Here is a 23,548-nt window from a genome sequence, read left to right as displayed (position 1 = left end):
GTTTGATTCCAAATATATTTTTTAGCCTTATCTCTTAATGTATGGATATATCCTTCATTGTCCAAGTTCGACTTTGTTATTTATCAGATATGAATTTATTTTTGAGTGCATTTTATTCATGCTGTTTCCCCTGGATAGAATAGTCTGTCTCCCTTCCTCCTCTGCCCTCAATGAGTTCCTCTGACCCTCTGCACCCACAACCAATGAACACACATGCACGCACATGTATGCTCACAGATACACTCATCTCTCACCAAAATACGTCTTTCAAGTGTGAAATCAAATGAAGCCTTTTTTCCTATACTGAAACAGGAAATTAACCCCATTTTGAACTCCTGTGACTTCCAGTTTCTACATTTTAGGGTACCTCTAACATACTATGTATGGTAAACCCATTTTTAAAAATATAGTGGTTAAAAACATCAATTTGGAAAGAGTTCTGCTATCAAATTCTTATTCTGCCACTAATCAGCTTTATGACTTTGGGGATTTTATGTAAATGTCTGTTTCTCATCTGTAAAGCTGGTATAATAATAGCATTTGAAGATTAAAGTGAAATAATTTACTTGAAGTACTAAAACAGATTGATAGTGTATGTTCATTGTTAAATGAAATAACCACCAAATAGCTTTATAATCATGTAATATTGTATGCATATAATGTGCTACTGTTACATATTTTTTGTTATTTCTTGTACCTTCACATTTCAAATATATTTCTTAACCACAGATCACTATGTATTTATCATATAACTTTTATATTAGTGCTTTATAAAACTTTCTAAAATACAAAAATAAAATTTATGTATTTTATAAGTAGAAAATTACATTTGGCAAGCCCAAACAGCTCTTCTAGTTTGCTTATATCCAGGAGATACTTGGTGTAAGTTCTGTTGAGTTCAAAATGGTGAAGTGGAACAGTTACACTGGAGTGATAGGGTACACAGGAGAGAGTTTCATTGGTCAGAAAGATTCTTGAAGCTCTACACAGGAACATTCTGGTAATTCTACCCTCAATGAAGATGTCTCTAATAAGAGGGTAGTATTTATTAATAAGGCCCAATGAAAATTATTAAAGAGAAACGGCATGTAAAAGCAAAAAGACTGTATGGTTATACTCTTTTTGACTAGGTTTTATTTTTTATCACTTATGCAAGAGTAATCCCATATTTGAAATGTGTAACAAGTATCAATAATAATAACAATAGGGACGCCTGGGTGGCTCAGTGGTTTGGGCTGCTGTCTTCAGCTCGGGTCATGATCTCAGGGTCCTGGGATCAAGCCCCGCATCGGGCTCTCTGCTCCGCAGGAAGCCTGCTTCCCTCTCTCTCTCTCTCTCTCCTCTCTGCCTACTTGTGATCTCTGTCTGTCAAATAAATAAATAAAATCTTTTAAAAAAATGAAAAAAATAATAATAACAATAATACAGAAAAATTAAAGGGTGTGATATTTCCTAAAACAAACTTTAAAACTCGCTTTAATATTTGAATTGTATCATCTGCCTCTAACACACAATTGTGTTCATCTGGGTTGTATCCTTAAATAAATCATTAGCCCCTCGAGTCTGAGGCTTACGTCCTTTCTTTTCCTATTATATAGTTTTTCTATAAAGCCTCTTTGACACAGTCCCCGCTCATTTTATTCACTCATTCTTTCATTGAGCTTTAACTCAATTCTATTGTAGTATTTTTAAAAAATACATAGCAAATAAGATTTTTTCCCTCAACTCAAAATAATTTAATAGGTGAAAAAAGAACATATGCATCATGGAATATCGAAGTTGAAGGTAATAGATGACACTAAGAGGGTATGAATAGACTGCTCTGCAAATTCCAGGGAGAAATTATTTTTTTCTGCTGGGGAAAATCAATGACCATTTAATGGATTGCATATCATGACCTAAACTTTAAATAATGAGTAAAATGTGTACATTAGAGAAAAGTGATTCAAATGGAAGAAGAATGACATACCTGACTATTTGGGACATGTATTTATTCATCTGTACTGCCATTAAAAGGTATTTAGTATAACCCTGGTTAATAAAAATAAGTGGTTTTTTGGTATAATTCCCTACTTATAGATTTAATGGCTTTTTTCTTTTTTCTTTTCTTTCTTTCTTTCTTTCTTTTTTTTTTTTTTATGATTGTGGTGTGATGACAAATCTTCTTTTCTTGGAGTCCTTCCTGATTTTCCAGTTTTATTCTTTACTGTTCAGAGACTGGGATTTAGGATCTAGAGCTGCATTGTCCAGTAGAGCTTCTGTGACAATGGAAATGTTTGTACCTATGCAGGCCTGTCGTCAAAATTCTCATGTGACTGTTGAGCACTTGAAATATAGCTAGTTTAACTGAGGCATGGAATCTTTAGTTTTAATTAATTAAATAGCTGCATGTGGCTCATGGCTATAATAAAGTAAATTCCAGGTGAATTTGATCCACAAAAGCAGTCTCCTTTGGGCAAAATAGAGTATGCCACAGTATTTCCTGTGAGATCCCATTACATCCCATCTTTGCTGAAGCCAGTATAGTCATTGCCTTGCAGTATTGTTAATTGGGATATGCACAGAGAAAGCTAATAAATTATATCTGAAGCAATCTCTTAAGACTTCTGCTAGGAAGAGACTTTTTAATTTACTCTTCAAGGAAAAGAAGTTCAGCCTGGGGTTGAGGGATGAGGAAGGGTAAGGAGAGAAGAAAGAGGTTTCAAACAGAGATGAGAAAAAAACATAGTGTGACCAGGGAATACTTGATAATTCAATATAACTGGCAAATAAGGTGTGTCTTGTGAAGTAAGAGAGGAGAAAGAGCAATTTGAAAAAAAAAAAAAGAATAATGCACATTTTTAAATACTGTCCATGTATTTGTTTGACTTAATTTTATTTGGTTTCCCAGCCAAAATGGTCATTCTGTTATATATATGTAGGATTTTCTCTTTTTTCTTTCTTTTTACAAACATCATTTATGTTTTAATCATTAAATACCACAACTGAAATTACAACTTTGTTACCTAAATTTATTACTTGGGGAAGATTGAGATTTAGGAAATTTATTGCCATGATGTCACCAATGGTTTCTAATTTATAAGACTTTGGATTAGACATTAGCACAGTTATTATTTCCTCTAATGCCTTACCTCACCACAGTCTAATAACATTCAGGAAATCCAAAAGACAAAGGGGAAAGAGTGGTCTTGAAAGCTAAAAATAGTTGCTGAAAACTGATGCAATCATGTAATAAAATATGGCTCAATAACTTATATGATATGCTCACAGTATCTGCTAAAGCAATTAGAATCCATGCAGCTAGATTTTTGTTCATGGATTTCTAAAAATGAATATTACTTCAACCCAACTAAGACATAGAAAGCTATGAAGTTTAATTGTGTACATTGGTCTTAGGATTTCTGGTCTTATTACTTGCACTTGTGATCTATTTAACACTAAAACAGAAAATTATTGAGTAACAATCAGATTTCAAAAGGCCTCTAAGCACAGCCAGAAGGTTGTCTATGTTATATGTTACATATGACAACATAGGATGTTATTATTCAGTTATATTAACACACTTGTTTTGTTCTGTTTTGTTTATTCACAATGGGTTAATATTTTTACACACCTAATAGGCCTTGCTCACAAGATAACAAGAACAACAATGTAGGTGTTTCTTTATATCAATCACATTGAATTTATCAGATATACTAAAAGGATAGTCTCTTTTAGTTGAGAAATTTTACGCAGACTATAATTAATGATATTGTTCAGGATAGCTTTTGAACTAGACTGTGGTCTAGCTATAGGTAAGAAAAATTTTCAGTGCATTTTTGGGAATTCATGGGATTTAGAAATATTTTAAACACCTATCCTAATTTCCACTGATGAAAATACAGGCAGGCATTTCTACTGTGGCACAAGAGATACCGATCAATATGGGAAAGAATGATTTTACTGTAGCAACTATTAACAATGCAAAAATGAAATTAATTTTTTTTTTTAGAAATTACTAATTTGAGTTGCAGAAGGATTTAGGAATCCCCTGAGGCCCAGAATTAATAAGGCAGAGCCAGATAGATAATAATTCTATCTGATATCAACACCTTTGCACCCCATTATAGTATGTAATAGGTATAAATTTTACACTGTAAACATTCATATGTAAGAAATGTCTTTTAAGTCCCTATTCAGGAATCAATTTATGTTTATTCCAGGCTCTCTTATTAGAGGCTGAAAAGGAAATTCAGTGCTTTACTCTTTAGTAGAGTTATATAAGAATATAGAATTACCCAGAAATTTGGGTGAGGGTTACATTTAAAAGGAAATGCAGAAACAAAAAGGCCAGCTTTGAACACATTATCTGACATCATGACAAAGGGTAGTTTTTAATCTTCTCTTGAACCATAACTGCCATGCTTAACCTCTCTGCTATGAAGTTTAATCCTTGACTTTGTAAATCAAATATTAAACATGAGGTTGGGAGAACTTCTTATCTACCTTGACATTTTCTTATTAACTTGGACACAAGTTCCCAGACATCAAGTGTCTCATATTTGGTGGGTAACTCCTCTATCTTTTGTCAGTTTTGCAAAATGTCTTATAAGGATAAGAAATTTGTAATAATACTGAAAACAATATTTTCAACCACATCATCACTTCTCTCTGCTTATTATGAGAAATAATCACCTATGCAAATTCTAATAAGTTTCTGTGATTTGTAGCAATAGAGTCTATATCTTTTACTGAGCAATTTCTTTTGGATTATTACCTAATTTTTATCAAAGTATATCTAAATAATACTTAAGAGATTCTTCTATACTTTTTGTTGGCATATGTCACATTTCATATTATCATTTAATATTCAAGTATCTATGATAAATTTGTATTTGCTAATAAGTTTATAATTTGGTTACTTACATAACTATCTTAAAGTAATATTTCTTTCAGATTATGCTAGGAAAGTTTACAGCAATAATGATAACAATATGTGTCAAATTTTCATATTCTTTTGTTATAGTGGTTATGTGAACAGAATTAAGTAAAAATAGAGTTCTCTTTTATTGTGCTGCTTTAAAAATGCTTTATTTCAGTTCTTTAATCCTTATAATAAACATGGGAAGTTAAATACCCTATTGGCATTGACTTTTAGAGACCTAAGGCTCAGAGAGATTAATTGGTGACCAAAGAACCAGAGCTAATCCTTGGCCCAAACAGGGCCTGACTTCTGACTCACTACCCATCCCACTACAACTTAGCACAGTTCTGAGAAACCTCATAAATTTCTGTGCTCTGTAAATTTCAGAACTCAGCTGAAGGACCATCATTGCCCTGGGACAGCTAATTACCGATACAGAACCATTGCGAGCAAAGGATAAAATCAGTAATTCTCACTCACAGTAATAAAGATGGAGAATGCTTTTGGTTTGCTTCCTTTTGTACTCTTCTTCCCTAACTCAAATGAATTTTAAGAGTCATAATTTGAACCTCTGCCATTAGCTCCATCAGAATTACTAAATGTTAAATAAAGTGATCCTTATAGACCATAAAATGAACACCCTTTATTATTCTAAGGAGATGGAAAATACTTTATGTGAATAGTAGAGAAATTGCCAAAAAAGCTATTTTATTTCGGTCTGTGGACAAGTTAATGTGCTACTGGAAAAAGCATATATATTCTGACCTAATTAATTCACAGAGAACTTGGTTCTAAAAAGAGTGCTTAGAAATGACCCCTTCCCCCAATTTACTCTGCTCTCACATAGACATTGCTTTTCAGTAGCTTGATGCATTCTGAAAAGGGGTCTCTGTCATGAGTTAGCTATTTCCTTCTTAAGGCTTCTGTTGCAGAGCTTTCTGGAATACTTTCTACCTTGGTACTTGTGTGTATTTCTGTAGTCAGGTAGTCAGGTGTTCACTCCAGTTTCTGGGTATGTGAGCCTCAGCTGAGCAGATTTTCCCCTGATAAAAATGTGTCACCTCTGTGCTGTTGTTCTGATGACACTACTTCCAGGCCTACCTCCCCTAACATCCAGTTTGATATTTTACATTTACAGAAATTGAGAAAGATAGTTTTCAGGTATTTCCCACCTTCTAATTTGAGTAATTTGAAAATGCTTGAGAAGCATATAAACAGGAAAGTTGTAGGAATGATAGAGTGGGGAAGTGACTGCTGTGACTATTTAGCATTTCCTTCTGGAAGGTCCATAGAGAAAAATAAAATAGTGTATTTTGTTCTAGATCGAATATAGCAGATTGCTATTTTTTCCTCTTTGTGGAGGGAGAAAAAGAGTCATTTAAATATAAAATTCTCTCCTTTAGGGTTGTGCTTGGCATACCTATGTGATAAGATGGTCACTCTATTTATGACATGTCTTATTCCTTGGAGTTCATTTATACATTATTACTTATACCATGCTAAATGTTACTAAAAATCACCAAGCTAAGAAGATTTTGGCAGTAATAATTGGTTTTAATTTTACTTGGGTAATTTTGCCATCTCTAAAGTTTACCAAATAATATCCCTGGATGATGGAAGTGAGTATTCAACCTCTCTCTGATTAACAGATATGTTAACATACTTCCTCTTATAAATATATTCAGCCCTTTGTTTTCTTCTCTACAGGATAACATTTTTAAGCTGGAGGACTCACATTTTGAAAATGGCCGTGGGAAGAGTCCGTATGACCCTAAACTGCTGACGGCATCTCTTTTAATAGGTGCGTTGTCAACAATCAGTTAAATAGTGCATTTTCTATAGATAATAACCAGATTGCTGTTCCTTTTTATATATCAAGACTTTCCATTATTGGGCGCCTGGGTGGCTCAGTTGGTTGAGCGACTGCCTTCGGCTCAGGTCATGATCCTGGACTTCCAGGATTGAGTCCCGCATCGGGCTCCCAGCTCTTTGGGGAGTCTGCTTCTCTCTCTGACCTTCTCCCCTCTCATGCTCTCTCTCATTCTCTCTCAAATAAATAAATAAATAAAATCTTTAAAAAAAAAAAAAGACTTTCCATTATTAATCACAAACTATCTTAGGAGGATGTCAGTTGAGGTATTTCAAATATTTTGAAAATGAAGAGAAAACACTAAATACTGTTTTGATTTTTACACTCTCTAGTCTGTGATTCTTTTTAATCAAAGTGGTTTAATAAGTGTCTTTAAAATTGCCTGCTCTATCAGTATACATCCCCACTAGAACTTTAAAATTTATATTCTGAGAGAAAATGGTTTTGTTTTTCATTTTATGAAAGAGGTGTTTCCAGGGGGAATTTTGACAAGTCAGAGGCAAGAATGATATTCAGTCTATCTTATTCAGTGTCATTACAAGATTTGTCATACTCTCAACATTTGGTCAACTTAATCAGCACAATCAGTTTTAATGGTCATACAATTGGCAGAGACCCTATTGTGTTACTTGAGTTAATGAAGGGCCTCTGTATTCATCTTTTTTTTTTTTAACTTTAGGTGTTTGTTTGTTTTTTTTAATGTAACAAAACACTTAATGTATTTCCTCTACATATTCTTCTAACCATCTTCTTTTCTGTTTGTCTTCTTTTTTTCCTTCAACTATGTAGCTGGGAGGAAATGCTTAGTCATAGTTCTAAAGGTTGGAAATAAGAAGATAGAAGCAAGCAGAAGGAGAAAACTTTAATCTGTATTGAAAGATAAAGAATTATTTCCACATACTTTTAATCACCTTTAGACTATGTTAAATAAGTGCATGAAAAGTAATACATCACTAAACAATTATTCTTTTGTTCTTTTCTTTTAACTTTTGGGCATACCAACAATGAAAAACACAAAAGATTCTGAGTCATTACCCTATTCCAGAATATATTTTTCTGTATGATCATGTAGAGATTATATAACTTTTATTTCCTTTTCTTTTTTTTCCTCTTTTCTAGAAGATGTAGGAAATAACTATTTGATAATAAAAAAAAAGTGAAACTTATGGAGTATAAAATTTCTAATTGACTTTTGCATAAAAAATCTAGATTTTTTTAAAAAAAGGAAATATAGGTTATTACTTGATGGTGTTTTAAGTTCAGTTTTGCCAATCTTTTGTTTTTAAAAATAACTTTTTTTCTACTTAACAAAATAAATTCTAGTCATACTGACTACAGCATTAAGTATGAAGATACATTTTTCCAGTTTCTCTAGTGTTTACTTTACTACTGTTTCACTGATCTCTTTTCTATTAAGAATAAGAACATTACTACATGAATTATCTTCTCTATTGCTTTTCAGATGTAGACAATTTCAGTCCATTTGATCCACTTATGGAGCTTTTTAACAAAAGTTTAAGACCTGAAGGAATGCAGCGAGTGCAACACACTTATAATTTACCTATTCACAGATGGCCTAGTGATTACATGTGGATGACTTCCTTAAGTGCACACACAGAGATGTGAAAGTTTTCTTAAGCAAAAAGGGAGGAGTTCTACCTTGCTCAAACTTGCAGCCTATACTTACTTAAATTGCATACAGGATAAAAAAAAAAAAGATATTCCTCAAAAAGCAGAATGTTAAATTATGCCTAAAGCAGCTTTAATTTGTGGTATGTTTCTCAGTGGGGATTTGCTTGATTATTTATTTTAATATTCCATTGAGAAAGGATGATGACAAGTAAGTATTACATAGTTCATATGGTATGCAACCACACAAAGGCCACAAAGAATATGAAACTCCATAGTTTGGGTTTTATATTAGAACTTCTTTGAAAAAGCTGTATAAGTTTGTGAAAAGGAAAAGAGAATGAGGGATGTTTCATGAGTCAAGAAAAGGATGTGTGGCTTTAAAAAAAAATAAAAAAAGGCAGCTTTTAAATGCAAGTCTAGACTTCACCTATCCAATCTGTAAAATAATCGAGTAACTTTTAGAGGTGTTTGGTGCTTCTTGACAAGGAAAATTATTCAAGCCAACATAAATTAATTTCTGAATCAGCTGGATAGCAAGATACAAAAAAATGAACATGTCATACTAGACCTTGTAAAATCCCTCAAAATACCTGCAACATCATTTTAATTGAAGAGCTGAGTTTGTTACCTGTTTTCTTTGTAACTATGCTATAAATTCTTATTCTCGTAGTACATTTAATTCCCTTTGTTGAGTTTTTCTTGTCATTTTCTCTTATACTGTTTTAAAAAGCATTTGATAGAATTGTGGGTCTTTTTTTTTTTTTTTTTTTTTTTTTTTTACTTAAGTACTTTCTATAGCACTTCCCAAACTTCTACATACAGGAATTACAGGTGTCTCTGAAATATACAGATTGTGCATTGAATGTACTATTGGAAAAGCCTATGTGCCCAAGAGATTTTGCATGTATTTTCCTCATCTCATCACATATGAGAAATTTTCAAGGTAGTTCCAGGCTGTTTCCTTCCCCAATACTGGGAAATAAAATTTCATGTTTGACTCAAACCACATATAAACTGGTTAGAGAAGTTTTCACAGCAGATACTTTTTATATCATCAGTCAGCCCCTTATTAAGCAGTTTCAACCATTAATAAGCTTTCCATCCAGATAACAGCTTAAAAATTAATGAAATTTATCAATGCTTAGTATACATTTTCAAAATGCCATACTTTTTTATCATTAATTTTTTTAATAGACTTTGCTTTTTAGAGCAGTTTTAGGTTCACAGGAAAAGGAGAAGATATCAGAGATATTATATATATCCCCCACACCCACTTGTATAGGCTTCCCCATTATCCACTTCCTCCACCATAATGGTACATTTGTTCTAAGTGTTGAACCAACACTGACACATCATTATAAGTCACAGATATAAGGAGGGCACTAGGAGTACTGGTGTTATATGTAAGTGATGAGTCACTAAATTCTACTCCTGGAACTAATAGTACACTGTATATTAACTAACTGGAATTTAAACAAATTGTCATGGGATTTTAAGCTGATGGCCACAGAAAATATGGATTCTTTCTTGAGCAGTGCTTAGCTACTAAATTAAATCTCCAAATCCTATAACATGTCCTAAGTTTTTGGAGGACCATCAGGGAAGAGAGGGAAAACTGAATGGGAAGAAATCAGAGAGGGAGACAAACCATGACAGACTCTTAACTCTGGGAAACAAACTGAGGGTCACTGAAGGGTAGGGGGATGGAGGCATGGGGTAACTAGTGATGGACATTAAGTGGGCACATGATATGATGAGCACTGGGTGTTATACACTGCTGATGAATTTTTGAACACTACATCTGCAACTAGTGTACTATGTTTTGGCTAACTGAATTTAAATTTAAAAATTTTATAAAATAAATCTCCTTAATAAGGTTAGTTTTTCAAATGTCCCTTAATAAAAATCATTTTGTCAGTATGAAATTATTGGTATTTATTTTTAAGTATATCTTGTTTCATCCACCTATAAATATTTTAATTGTAATGACTTTGTTTAAAAATCCTTTATTAAAAATAGTTTCTCCCCTACTCAGAATAAATGCCAGGTGTGTACACAAGAATAATATCTTATATTTTCCACACTAATTGTCAGCTCACATTTTCATGACGTGAAAGGTGTAGTCAACTTGAAAGTATTTTTGTTTCCTCATTGTATTGTTCCCCAGGCATTGTAGTGCTAATAATTTAGAAATAACCTATCGCTGAGTAATAATGTTGAAATCTATTTCGGCAGTCTAGGACTTTTAGCTATGGTCTATTTCCCCAAGATAGAATTCTGCCTTGCCTCAGGAAAAAAAAATAATTTGACAGTAGAATATGCTCTTACTTGGTATTAGATCACATGAGATACTCCCTAAATTAATGTTATAATTGAGAATATTATTTGAACCTTCCTGAACCTCAGTTTCTTTATATGTAAAATGGCATGGCCATGCTGATTCCACTAGTTTGTTGTGGAAGTTAAGACAATTTAATAACATACCATGTTTGGTTACTTAACATATTTCTGGAATGTATGTCGAAGTAGAAGCCAAGACAAAAAATAACAGTGGTTGCTATAAAGGAGTTTGAGAGAGAGATTTGGTACCTTATTAATTTTGTACCATGTGCACATGTAAACTCAAAAAATATTAGTTTAAAAGGATAACATAAGTAAGAAGGCCAGCATATTATATTTATTGGTATAGAGAAGATGCCTTATATATGTAAAAATGGGCATATCTTGTTACATACAGATGTAACTAAGTATCTAAAAATTACCAAATATGAAAGTTTACATAAGTAAGAAGGCCAGCATATTATATTTATTGGTATAGAGAAGATGCCTTATATATGTAAAAATGTAAAACTATTCCCATACCCTTTCATTCTCAAGAAATGGATTTCATCCATGCCCTGCATGTGTGTGCATGTTTGTGTGAGAGTGTGTATAATCTGTGTGTAAGAGAGAGACATAAATTCATTTTTTCTCTGTTTCTAATTACTCCTCTATTCTTTGAGTGGAATTTACTCAAGGTGTTAACAACATAATGGCTTGTCCTTAGGTTTGTTTGATTTTTGCTCAACATCCATGTCACACGTTACACCTGTATTAGTAATGCTGTGATTTCATCAGGAAATGTTTTTTTTTTTTCACCTTCTACTTCTTACCACACCCTTCTTAGGAATTGCAATCCAATACAGTAACTGATCTAAGCCACATTTTTAGCTGTGAACATTTGAGCTGTGAACATAAAGTCCAGAAGTACATATGAACTTTTGTTTTTAACACATGCATCTCAGGTAATTCTGCCATGGTGGAAATGCATTTCACTAAACTCTTTGTTCACCTCAGTAAAGAATGCTTTCCATAGAGAGAGTTTGGAAATCTTACAGTTAAGAAAGAATGGCAGGGTACCCAAATACTAACTTTCATATTTGGTAATTTTTAGATACTTAGTTACATCTGTCAGCACTGATTTTTCTTGGTCTGATGTATTATTTTTGAGTCATCAAACTTGCTATGTGGTGTCTGTTGTGAAGAGACTGAAAACTTTGTTGGACAGAGTATCCACAGCCACTTTTTGATATATGTAACAATTCCTTGAACATGTTTATATCATCAGTTTAATAATACTGGACAAATGTCATATTTTCTTTCGCTATAGCTTAGTACATATGGAAAACCAGAAGTATGCATTTTAACCATGATGCTATTTGAATCATTGTAGGATACATTTACCTAATACTTCAGATTTTTCAGGAAGACTTATATTAAGGGTCAGGAAACCGGAAAATTAGCATTATGCCCAAGAATCAACATATAATTTGATAACTTCATAAATGACCTAGGAACTTCAAGAGAACTTTGACAAGTAGACATTTTTTGTTAAACATATTTGTTCTCCAAAAATAAGCCAACTGAGATATAGTAAATTTCTTATACTCACTTATCATGAGATCATTTTATATAGCCACAGAATGTACTAAATCTTTAATCCATAATGGAAATTTATAAGTATATTAAATAAAGCACATTCTAAGTTGACTATAATTTATTTGCTTATGAGAATGCAAAAGTAGGATATTCTATCACCTGTACATTTGGGTGTAATAAATATGTCCTACAATTTCTGTGGAGCATTCATCCCTGATAAGAATCCTATAGATGCCTCTGCAGAAGGTCTGGTTTAAGGCCTCATATATAAAAAATAGTTACTGATAGTGAGCATTGACAATATGAGAATGTACCTTTCATGGCTACTTAATCATCTGGTGCCCCTACAGCTCCCAAAAATCATGTTGACTCTTGCTAAAAGTAATAATCAGGTGGAAAGGAATTTCTTATGATTTGAGGCAACCAGTGCCTAAACTGAAAACTTCCTTTGGTGTCTAAGTCAGTTCTTTAATTCTGTTTTCAGTAATAAATTGATCAGTAGCTTTCCTACTGAAGAACTCTCTCTAAATGACCTACTTATCTGTTGTCAAAAGAAAAGCAGAATCAAACTTTCTGCCTTTGTCTTCATTTATATTGATTTTTGCCTTGCTTCTGTGGAAATTAGTGTAAAAATTATACAAGTGTATAAATTAGTAAGAGAAACAAATACTACTTGCTTTTGGTGTTGATTTTTTTTTGTCTGTTTTTGTTTTTATGTTTTATTTATTTTATTTTTATTTATTTTTTTAATTTTTTATTTTTATAAACATATATTTTTATCCCCAGGGGTACAGGTCTGTGAATCACCAGGTTTACACACTTCACAGCACTCACCAAAGCACATACCCTCCCCAATGTCCATAATCCCACCCCCTTCTCCCAAACCCCCTCCCCCCAGCAACCCTCAGTTTGTTTTGTGAGATTAAGAGTCACTTATGGTTTGTCTCCCTCCCAATCCCATCTTGTTTCATTTATTCTTCTCCTACCCACTTAAGCCCCCATGTTGCATCACCACTTCCTCATAGCAGGGAGATCATATGATAGGTGTTGATTTTTTACTTCCGAATCTCCCCTGTATAGAGTTTATGTGTAATAATAAGTGTAATTATGGATTTTACTCATGCTAAAGCAAGCAAAAAAAAAAAAAAGTTTGGGTGAAATAGAGGAAAGGGACTAAGTCTACTAATTTCTACTTATATAGTAAAATAAGTCACAGAGAAGTTAAAAAAAAATAACATTCTTTACTCTTCCATTTCTGTTTATACCTCCTGTTAGGCATGTTCTGTCTGACTACCCTCTGGTATGAAATTGTCCAGTTGTCTCTTTTTGTGATTCTCTTTTCACATTTCCTGATTCTCATAACCTAACATGTCATTGAGAGGGCAATGAGGTTCAACTAATAATTTAATACTTTTGATTTTTCAAGGTAAAGAGGATTCAAGGCGTCCGATGGTAGGTGTATAACATTAAAATATTTGAAATTAGTATGAAAATTTTAGGCTGCTTTTACAACACATTTTTAACTGGGGGCCTGTTATTCACACAGATCAAGAAAAATAATTTACCTGAAGTTTAGAAATCCATCACATCTATTTATAAATTATTTATAAGAAGATATAATATCAACCTTAATAAAAGTGTTACAGCGATTGAAAATAAGTTAAAATTAAGGAGACAGTAGGAATTTACATATTTCAAAGTACCTTTGAAACTTATGGCTTATTCATAGCATTTTTGTGCTTTTAGAAAATGTTTATTTTTTTTTTTTACCTTGTCAGATAAAATGTTATTGCAGATATTATGATGAAAGCAGGTCAAATTTGAACTTGGTATTTAATTACGTAAAGAGAACACAAGATGCTTTTGAATCCCAAAATACCATGACAATTTTAGAGTAATAGAGTACCATTCATTTACGTACTACTTTGTACTTACTATATTGTCAAAGTGCCATTTTTACTTGCCCTGAGTCACAGCAATCCAAAATAAATGATCACGGTCTTAAAACTCATTTGTAAGAAAAGGTATCTTTTTATTAATATTTCAAGCTAGACCTTGGAGTTGTGTAGTGATTCACTCTGCTTAGCTCTTGTCCACTGCCTTGGACATTCTCCAAAGGTTGGTGCATTCAGACACATTAGAGAACCACAGGTCCTACCAAAGGAATTGATTGACTTGGATCGCTGAGAATGTCTATTTTCATTATAAAACCTTCATCGTAAGTGAGAAGTGAGGATATGAACAAAGAATATCACATGAGAAATCAGTTAACAAGACTTTCCCAAAGGCATTTATGCTTAAAGATGAACAGGAAGTTTTTTTTCAGTTTATCTAATTAATATGAAAATCCTTTGGAAATGATAGTGTTACACAAATGTTTAAGTTATAATTTATCTACTCCTATTTTATTTTCTGATTATTTTTCAAATCAGTGAATACAGAAACATTCACTTAACCCAAATGACCAACAAGATAATATTAAGTTTACTACCATTATGGTAGATTTTTTAGAGGAAGATTTTATATTTTTTAATTGTTTCATTTTGCTGATAATTCAGTATCAGTAAGCAGGCAATAATGTGTTTCATGGATGAAATAAGAGGACTACTTTTCTTTAAAAAAAGAAAATATAATTTTTACAACCTCCAGTTTATGAAGAGCTGGTATGGTTTAGTGTAAAAGGATTGGGATTAAACAGGCCTGAGCTTGAACTTTCACCCTTACTTTCCTGGTCATCAACTGAGCAACCTTGGGTTTCTCGAGCCATAAAATAGGGATAACATTTACATCATAGGGTTGTTGACAGATCTAAATGAGATAATTTGAAAGTGTCAAGTCACTGCCTAGCTGCCCTGCAAACACAGAATGGTATTCAGTAAATATTAACTTTTCTTTCTCCTCCCTTTTTCCTTTTCCTTTTCCTTTTAACCTGGTCACTGTGAGTCCTCCATTATTAAACTCTGACCTGGAGTTAGAGTTTAATTAAGTATTAATTAAATAATATTAAATATTAGTTTAAATAAATATTAAACAAGTAGAAATGAATCCAAAAACACAGTAGAATCTTTAACTGTGGTAATTATGACCTCTATTTGTGAAAATTTCCTCCTCTTCAGAGTTTTCTTCTTTTTAAAAATTTTTTACTTGTACTTATTTAAGTAAAAATTCTACACTCAACATGGGGCTTGAATTCATGACCCTGAAATCAAGAGTCATGTTTTCCTGACTAAGTCAGGCAGATGCCAGACATAATTCTTTTATATCTTAAATTCTTTTTAGACTATGTGATGACTTATAGTAAGTTAGAACATTTTTCCCATTTGATATATTCAAAAATAAAAAGCAAGAAAACAGTTTTGGGGAGGAAAATATTAGTCCTTTCTAAAGTATTGCAAAATCTTACTCAGGTACCACTAAAAAGGAAATATATTGTGAAAATTTAATTTCCTTTAAAATAAAAACCATAAATAATATTTTATAGTGGTATCTTACCCTAGTAAATAAGGATATTAGAAGTGCAATAGCTTTACACATATAAAAATGTAATGAATATAGTATGCCTTTTTTCTTTTGCCCACATAATGTAGAAAGGAATAAATGTTATGTTTTAGTAATATCCCCGAAATCATATTTTACTTCATTTTACAAAGTTCTTAATGAGTAGTCAGATACTTAGTGAACATTTACTCAAATATTTTTAAGAAAGACATAGGATAAAAGTAAATAACTGCTTAATGATGCAGAAAGCATTTCTCTTTCTCTCAGGGTCTTTACATGAAACTTACTTTGTGTGTTTTTTCTTTCCTTAATTTAATTAAAGGGTTGTGTACCTGCTTTTATTTTGTCACAACACAGATGGAGAATTATACTCCGGGACTGCGGCTGATTTTATGGGGCGCGATTTTGCGATCTTCAGAACTCTCGGACACCACCATCCAATTAGGACGGAGCAGCATGATTCCAGGTGGCTCAATGGTAGGTGGTGGGGGCCAGGGCCCAGGCATGCTACATAACATGTATAACTGTACTTTGCATGGACAACTTTCCTTTGACTTGAGATTTAGTGTGCAATTAAACTCATGGTGGTGATTCATGACTGTGGGTGTGAGAAAACAGGGGAAGATGAGAAAAACGAGATTAAAAACTCAGGAAAATATTTGCTTCATGCCAGAATTGAAGTTTCTCAGTAGTTAACTGTGGAAAGAAATAGATCTGGGCTGGAGCTGCGGAAGGGAGGCAGTGGAAATAGATAATGGCTTACCGGTCCTGTCTTACACAGATACCACAACAAATCTCATGATGTAGTATTTTTTTCCTCCACACCTCTCATATTGCCCTGAGAGCGTCATACGCATTCTTGAATGCTTAAACAGATTGTAGTGCTAATAACATTATGTTGGAAGTGTTTTCAGAATTTCAGAGGATTTTTATATGATTTCATTTGATTCTCTTTTGATCTTCTTAATATCTTCTCTCAGTTTGTTTAGGTGAGAAAAATAAGACTAATATTTTATCTAAGATGATCTATAACCTAGTAATGGAAGACTTGGAGCAGGAACCCAGTTTCTTGAACTTCAGGCACTGGCTTCAACTTGATCAAATAGATTTTTTGCTGTCTTTCTCTTTTTAGTATTAAATAAATTTAATAGAGGAGCAAATGTTCAAAATCTATATGCCTAAAATAAATAACATTTTTATTCATATTTGTAATCCTAATCTATTCTTCTATGTAGAGTTTGATTTTTTTTATTACTCACACATTTATTAAGAGTTATATAATGGCCCCCACAATATTGTAATGTTTTTCTTATTCACTATCTCCATATATATCTGTCTTTAGTCTTATGAAATAAAGCTGTCCAGACCCTAATCTGCCATCTATGAACTTTTACCTGGTTTCACCTGCCTCATTAATAAGGATGGAGCTCATGGGCTATAATCCATCTATGTTCTCAGTAAGATGCTTGAATATCTCATTCTTTGAACTTCTGCCACACCAGTTTTTCCTGCCCCTTTGGGGCATCCAGAATTCCTTTTATCACCTCTCTCTTTCATTGGTTTGTTAGAGAAAAATCATACTTCTGGGAATCTTGCTGAAACTTCAGGAGACGATGATTTCTCTGTGATAATTTTTGTTCTGATATATTTTCATACTGTAAAGTGACTATTCAAAACATAAAACATACTTCAAATTACCTCAGCCAGCTTCTCTGCCCTCCTGCAACATTTCTGATCATCCTCTTATTTATGTATTAGTGTGAATGGTGTGCCTCTGACCTTCCATGTTTGACCACTCTGTCTTTGCTCTTAATTTTATTGTTTTTTAATACATTTATCCAATGTACATTTCTTTGCTGTCTTTCTCTCTCTCCTTCTCTGATTTCTTCCCCTGACCTGAAAACTTGCTCATCTATTCCATCCAAATTCTTCCTTTAATCCTAGTATGATGTAAAATCCCTGGGTGTCTAAGTCCATAGTCTGGTTAGGATCTTGTTTCCTCAATATTTTCAGCAACATTAGCCATTTTAAACCTGAGTTTGAGCCCAGGGAGCTGCTTCTCCAAAAGACACAAATAACTTTCTATACCCTGTTTTATAATCAGTATGTCCATTTGGATACTATCTCTTGCAGTATTTCTTACTGTTAAATACCCCTTTCTCTTTAGAGTGTCACTTCTCTTAGCTTCCCTCATTTCTTGCTCTGCCAAGTTTCCAGTAAGTTTGACATCACGTCCCCATTGTTTGTATCTGCAAACAATTGCAGATGATGTTTAAGATCATTCATAGGGGCGCCTGGGTGGCTCAGGGGTTAAAGCCTCTGCCTTTGGCTCAGGTCATGATCTCAGGGTCCTGGGATCGAGCCCCGCATTGGGCTCTCTCATCAGCAGGGAGCCTGCTTCCCCACATTCTCTCTCTCTGCCTGCCTCTCTGCCTACTTGTGATCTCTAGTCTATCAAATAAATAAATTTTTTAAAAAAGATCATTCATAATTGAGTACAAACACTGTGGTAATCAGAAGGGTCTGGACATAGAATCAAATACCCATGCTGGGGGGTTCAGGAGGAATAGTAGGTGACCATATGAAAAATTAGAGGCCTCACCAAGGAAAAGAAAAGATCCTGAGATCACCATAAAACTATGTGTGCAAAACTATACAAGAGCCATGCTCCAACAAAATTGCAGAGAACAATTTTAAAATATCCTCTGTAAATTATTAAACTTTGTATGGAGTCAAAATCATGGGGAGGGGGACTCTTAACATTGCTATCTGGTCTGTTCTCAAACTGAAATATTTATGTAGGAGGGGAAAATGTTTTTATTTAGCAAGAAGGAGACTTTGATCTACAAGAACTCTAAAGGGCATACAGGCTTTCACTGTCCATCCAAAAGAAAATCCAAGAAGATGGAATAACATAAAGGAGAGTATAGTATCCATTTCATTTTTATGGCCTTGGAGGAAAAAAGTCATCAAGTTAAAGCTGCTTTTGTGTTGCACACTTACATGTTGACAGCTGAATCTGAAGAATTTACACTGTGGAAAAGCAGTCATTGTCCACAGCTCTGTACTTCATCTTGCAAATGTGTGTAGTTCATTTGAGAATTCAGTTATCAGTCTCTCAGCACCAAACGTGAGAACTGATTTTACCAAATTAGCACAAAGGTTACATTTGACAGGGTGCAGAAACCAGAACTGCTGCACGAGGGAGGATGCAGACACATTGGAGAGAGAACCAAGGGACTGTGTGAATCACAAGCCTCCTGAAACTAAATGCCATTCCAGAATAAAATTGGAAGCATAATGTTTACATATTCATGCATAAAATAAATGAGTTTGAGGCATCAGCGTAGACTACACAATCATTTGTGCTGCCAGAAGTAATAAATACTACCAAGGTACTTTTTGAAAGGTCTTTGGGGCTATTAAACTTAATTTTGGCACAGGAGTGACTTTCTTCAAATCAGTTCAAACCTATTCAATTATTTTGGACGAATCAGTTGACCTATTTTAGATGACTTTTAATTTTTTTTTTTTGCTAAAGAAGAAAACAAAATCATTTGCCTACAATTAGATCTTAAATATCTTGATTTTTTCATTTCACTATTTTCATAATCACTAAAATTTATATTTTTATAATATCATCAGTCAAGGTTTAAATTTAGCTTCATTTTAACAGGAAAAATTAGGAATGAGTAACAATTTTAGATGAAGAAACAGAAGAGAGATGGAATCTGTTGGCTTTTATGTAACTGCTTTTTAAAAAATAATTAAATTTTTAAAAAATTTTAACTAAATTTTTTAAACCCTGGATTAAGGTTACTAGTTCTTAGAATAACTTTTGATTTCAGAAAATGTATTTATATGTGTTTGACATGATGTGCCTGAATTCACTATTTTTCTTGTGTATTAGAAATTCGCTCTTTTATGTCATTTTAACTTCATTTTAACTTCAGTTCCAATTTCAACTTACTAACACTGTGAAACTTAGGTACAGTTGTTCTCCATATATTCATAGTAAGGAAGCAAATAAGTTTATGTTTCTGTTATAATAATGATTTCTTAACATTTAATATGTAAATGCCACTTAGTTCTTATACATGTTAGCCATTCAGTAGAGCAGATGGATGGCTAACCTACATTTATTTTTCTTCTTGATGGACGCTATTTCCAATATTGTTCTTGTCTTGGGCTAATGCTGGGATGCAGTGTGATATGGAGGAAAGACTGGTCTTTGAAGTAAGACAAACTGTCACACTGACTCCTTTAATGGAATTATAATATTACTTAACCTCTTATAGTTGTGGAAAACTGACCACATGATAATGTGTAAAAACTACTAAGTGAATGATTGGCATAGAGTAAGCACTTAATAATTGTAAATTTACTCTGTATCCTTTATCCCACATCCATTGGGTGGAGCATGCTTAGGAAGCTTCGTCAGATCCATTCTGTGAGTTATTTCATTTGAGTCAGGGTGAAAGGGCAGTCAGAGTCAGGTTTAATATATGAAACCACATGGATCCTTGAGAGAGCCAAGGCCCAGTGAACACAAACAGACCTAATTACAGTGCCCAGAGTGTGAGGCCTTCCCACTCATTTCAGGAAGACCTGGTTTCATTTAGTGGAATTTCCTAAAAGGATCGTGCCTGTGGATAGACCAACCCACTTGCTTTTTTCTATAATTGAAATGGCATGCAAGTCATCATTCCACTTCCTCTCACTTGTAACACTCATACCAGGATGGCCTGCCCTCTTTGGAATCAGGATAGCTTCCTCTGTGGTCATGTACTAGGATATTTCATGTTCTCCGAAGATTCAAGTTTCTCCACAAGACATTTTTATGAAAATAGAACCAAGTGGTGTGACCGCAAGTAATCTATGAGAGCACAAATTAATATTACATAGTACATAATCTGAAATCACTTGTATAACTCTTTCAATGCTCTATTTTAATACTACCATCTTTAAAGGCATAAACTGTCAGTATCCAATTAGACATTTTTATAAGTAAAATGAATTATCTAGCTTTGCATAATATCAGAATTCTTAATGATACCAGTCTAAATTATTTCTCTGGCTTAAGTACATCAATATTATTTTGCTGACCTTGGGAGAAAAAGCCCTTTGGATGCCTTATTTTATGGTTATATGAACAGATGAGTATTGTAGAAATTAAGTGACCATTCAGTTAAAACAACAACAACCATAAATATCCTATTGGTTTTCATAGCATATGAAAAAGCAGCAGGAATATCATTTTTTTTTAACTTTTGAATTACATCTCCTATGAATTGTACTTTGTATTCATTAAACATGTGAGGCATGAATGTAAGGAGTCAAAAATAAAAACGATAATATTTTTGGTTACTTTTGCTGAAATGATCCCGAAACATAGATGTGTAATAGTTCAAAACAATCTCTACCTAAACACAACTAAATAGTTATCTGAGGTTTTTTCCTCATGAGTCTATTGCCCAGAAAAATTTTCATACTGATAAATAATGCATACCCCCCAAAAGTATCTTTTTTTAAAAAAAACAATACACAGCATGAAATTATTCTACTCTCCAAATGATGATAAATTTAATGAAATCACTAAATATGCTTTTTCTTTTCATAAGGACCACAAAGTTACCAAAATATAACTTTATTTGGTTGCTTGTTCTGAGGACCTATTTTCTGTGTCACATTTCTCTAAAGAACATAATTACTTTTAACTGATTTTGTTTGAAATTACGTAGCACTAATGAAGAAAAATGAATAAAATTTTGAAATAAAAGTTAATTCATTAGTGGCAGTGCTTAGGAAATGATTCGTTTTTTCAGGCCTCTGAGGCAATGTACCTGAATACAATTGTTCGGATATGCTATGTTAACTTTTTTCAGTGATATGCTAAAAAGTACAACGTATTAGCCACAAACTTCGAACCACTTACTTCAGAATTTATCACTGAATGGTGAAAGTAGAGAAGTAACATTTAAGAAAATTATTACATTTATTTTAAGGAATCCCACTTTTTTAAATTAAAGTCTATGAAAATATAGAAAAATGAGACAGTATCTTGGAAAATTCTTTAAGTAAAAGCCAGCTCTCTATTTCTTCTGGTTTTTAACATTTTTCTCTCTGGTCTTACCATCAGTTTAATGAATAGAGAGCCTGTCTATACCAATTTCCTCTTCTAGACTCACTACATTCAGAGCTCACTGGGCCTCAATAGGGATTTACTGCTGACTGGGTAATCTGGGTTCATGTGTGCAGTGACATCAAGCAAGAGATTTACCCAAAGAAGTGGATGCCATGACAATGCGTGTAACCATGGTGTGACCGGCCTCTCTGACATGGCTCTCAAAAGCTTTCCCTCTGTGAAAACAGAAGCCTGTTTGCAAATTAATTAGTTTCTGGCGGCAGCTTGATTGTTGACCCAGAGTTTGTAGAGTGGAAAAACAATCAGATTAGTGTGCTCAGGGTAAAAGACCAGTGTGCAGTTGCGTGTGGCTTGCTCAACTATTGAAACTATGAATGGACTGAAACAAATTCTTTTCTGAGAAGCCTAGGCAGAGGTTAAGTGTGATGAGCCTAGAGCTCCCCAACAGCAGGGGCTGGGGAATTAAAGGATTTTACCCAGATAAAGCTGAATGACGGCAAGCAATGCCATTGAATTTTAATGGCATGGATAGTTTGGGGGGAAAAACAAAAAGCAAAAAACAAAACAGAACACTTCTTATTTTTTGATCACTCTGAGGGAGAAGAGTAAGTTTGCAGTATTATTAAATGTCCACTTGACCCATACTTCTATAGTGGTAGATTTCAGAAACTTTCAGACAGGAAGGTTTTAATTCTAATGTCTAAAAAGCTAATATGAAAATATCAAAAATGGGAAAATGTTACAAAGAAACCTGCCTTTTCATGTAGATAAAGTGTCTTCTCATTTATATACCCTATTTCTGCGGTGTAATCTTCACATGCCCGATAAAATTAAATCTGAGTTAAGGAGAGATATTGACTCCTGAGAATTTGTATTATGCTGTTTATTTTTTAAAATTACCAAATCAGATAATCATGCCTAGAAATGAAATCTGCAAGTTTAGGACAAAAGAAATTCTACATGCAGTTTTTGATGATTAAAATTTGTTTCAGTCAATAAACTGTTATTTACAATTTACTTTTTTTTTTTTTTTTTTTTAAATATTTTTTTTTTATTTATTCATTTGAGAGAGAGACAGTGAGAGAGAGAACATGAGCGAGGAGAAGGTCAGAGAGAGAAGCAGACTCCCCGTGGAGCTGGGAGACCGATGCGGGACTCGATCCCGGGACTCCGGGATCATGACCTGAGCCGAAGGCAGTCGTCCAACCAACTGAGCCACCCAGGCGTCCCTACAATTTACTTTTAAGATTACCTCCCACAATGAGCCATGTATACTCTTTCTTTTTAGATACCATTGTCAGATGTCTCCCTAATAACAGCTCCTATGGCTATCTCATATTCCCCATTCAAAAATCATTTGTCTCTCAATTTACAAGTGAAATGAATCTAGATTTTGCTGCCTGTCAAGTTCTTTATCATCTAAGCCTAAATAACTTCTCCAGTATTAAACACTAATACACTCAAATGAAATAGAGTTGGTCATCCTTATATTTACTCTTTTTCATTTAACCATACCACACTCTGGATTGATTTTAATCTTTCCACCTTTGAATCTTAAGAGCACATAGGTGTTCATATTTGG

The 23,548-nt window shown here is 33.5% G+C and overlaps 1 protein-coding gene and 1 long non-coding RNA gene across 5 annotated transcripts in view; one reads left to right on the top strand and one right to left on the bottom strand.

The window, feature by feature from the left end:
• SEMA3A (semaphorin 3A) overlaps window positions 1–23,548 on the top strand; it is a 466,663-nt gene that overhangs the window by 364,906 nt on the left and 78,209 nt on the right. For all 3 annotated transcript variants that reach the window (XM_004739631.3, XM_004739632.2, XM_004739630.3), the window contains 2 exons: window positions 6,611–6,704; window positions 16,179–16,298. In XM_004739631.3, coding sequence (XP_004739688.2) covers window positions 6,611–6,704; window positions 16,179–16,298 — 214 coding nt within the window. The remainder of the gene's footprint in view (window positions 1–6,610; window positions 6,705–16,178; window positions 16,299–23,548) is intronic.
• Window positions 1–23,548, bottom strand: part of LOC106006658 — a 66,592-nt gene that overhangs the window by 24,699 nt on the left and 18,345 nt on the right. The gene's annotated exons all lie outside the window — the stretch shown is intronic.

The sequence above is a fragment of the Mustela putorius genome, unplaced genomic scaffold (assembly GCF_011764305.1).
Source record: "Mustela putorius furo isolate JIRA1106 unplaced genomic scaffold, ASM1176430v1.1 tig00003845_pilon_pilon_pilon, whole genome shotgun sequence".
In the NCBI taxonomy this organism is placed as follows: domain Eukaryota; kingdom Metazoa; phylum Chordata; class Mammalia; order Carnivora; family Mustelidae; genus Mustela; species Mustela putorius.
The sequence above is the reverse complement of the archived record's forward strand: the minus strand, read 5'-3'. Positions and strand labels throughout refer to the sequence as shown.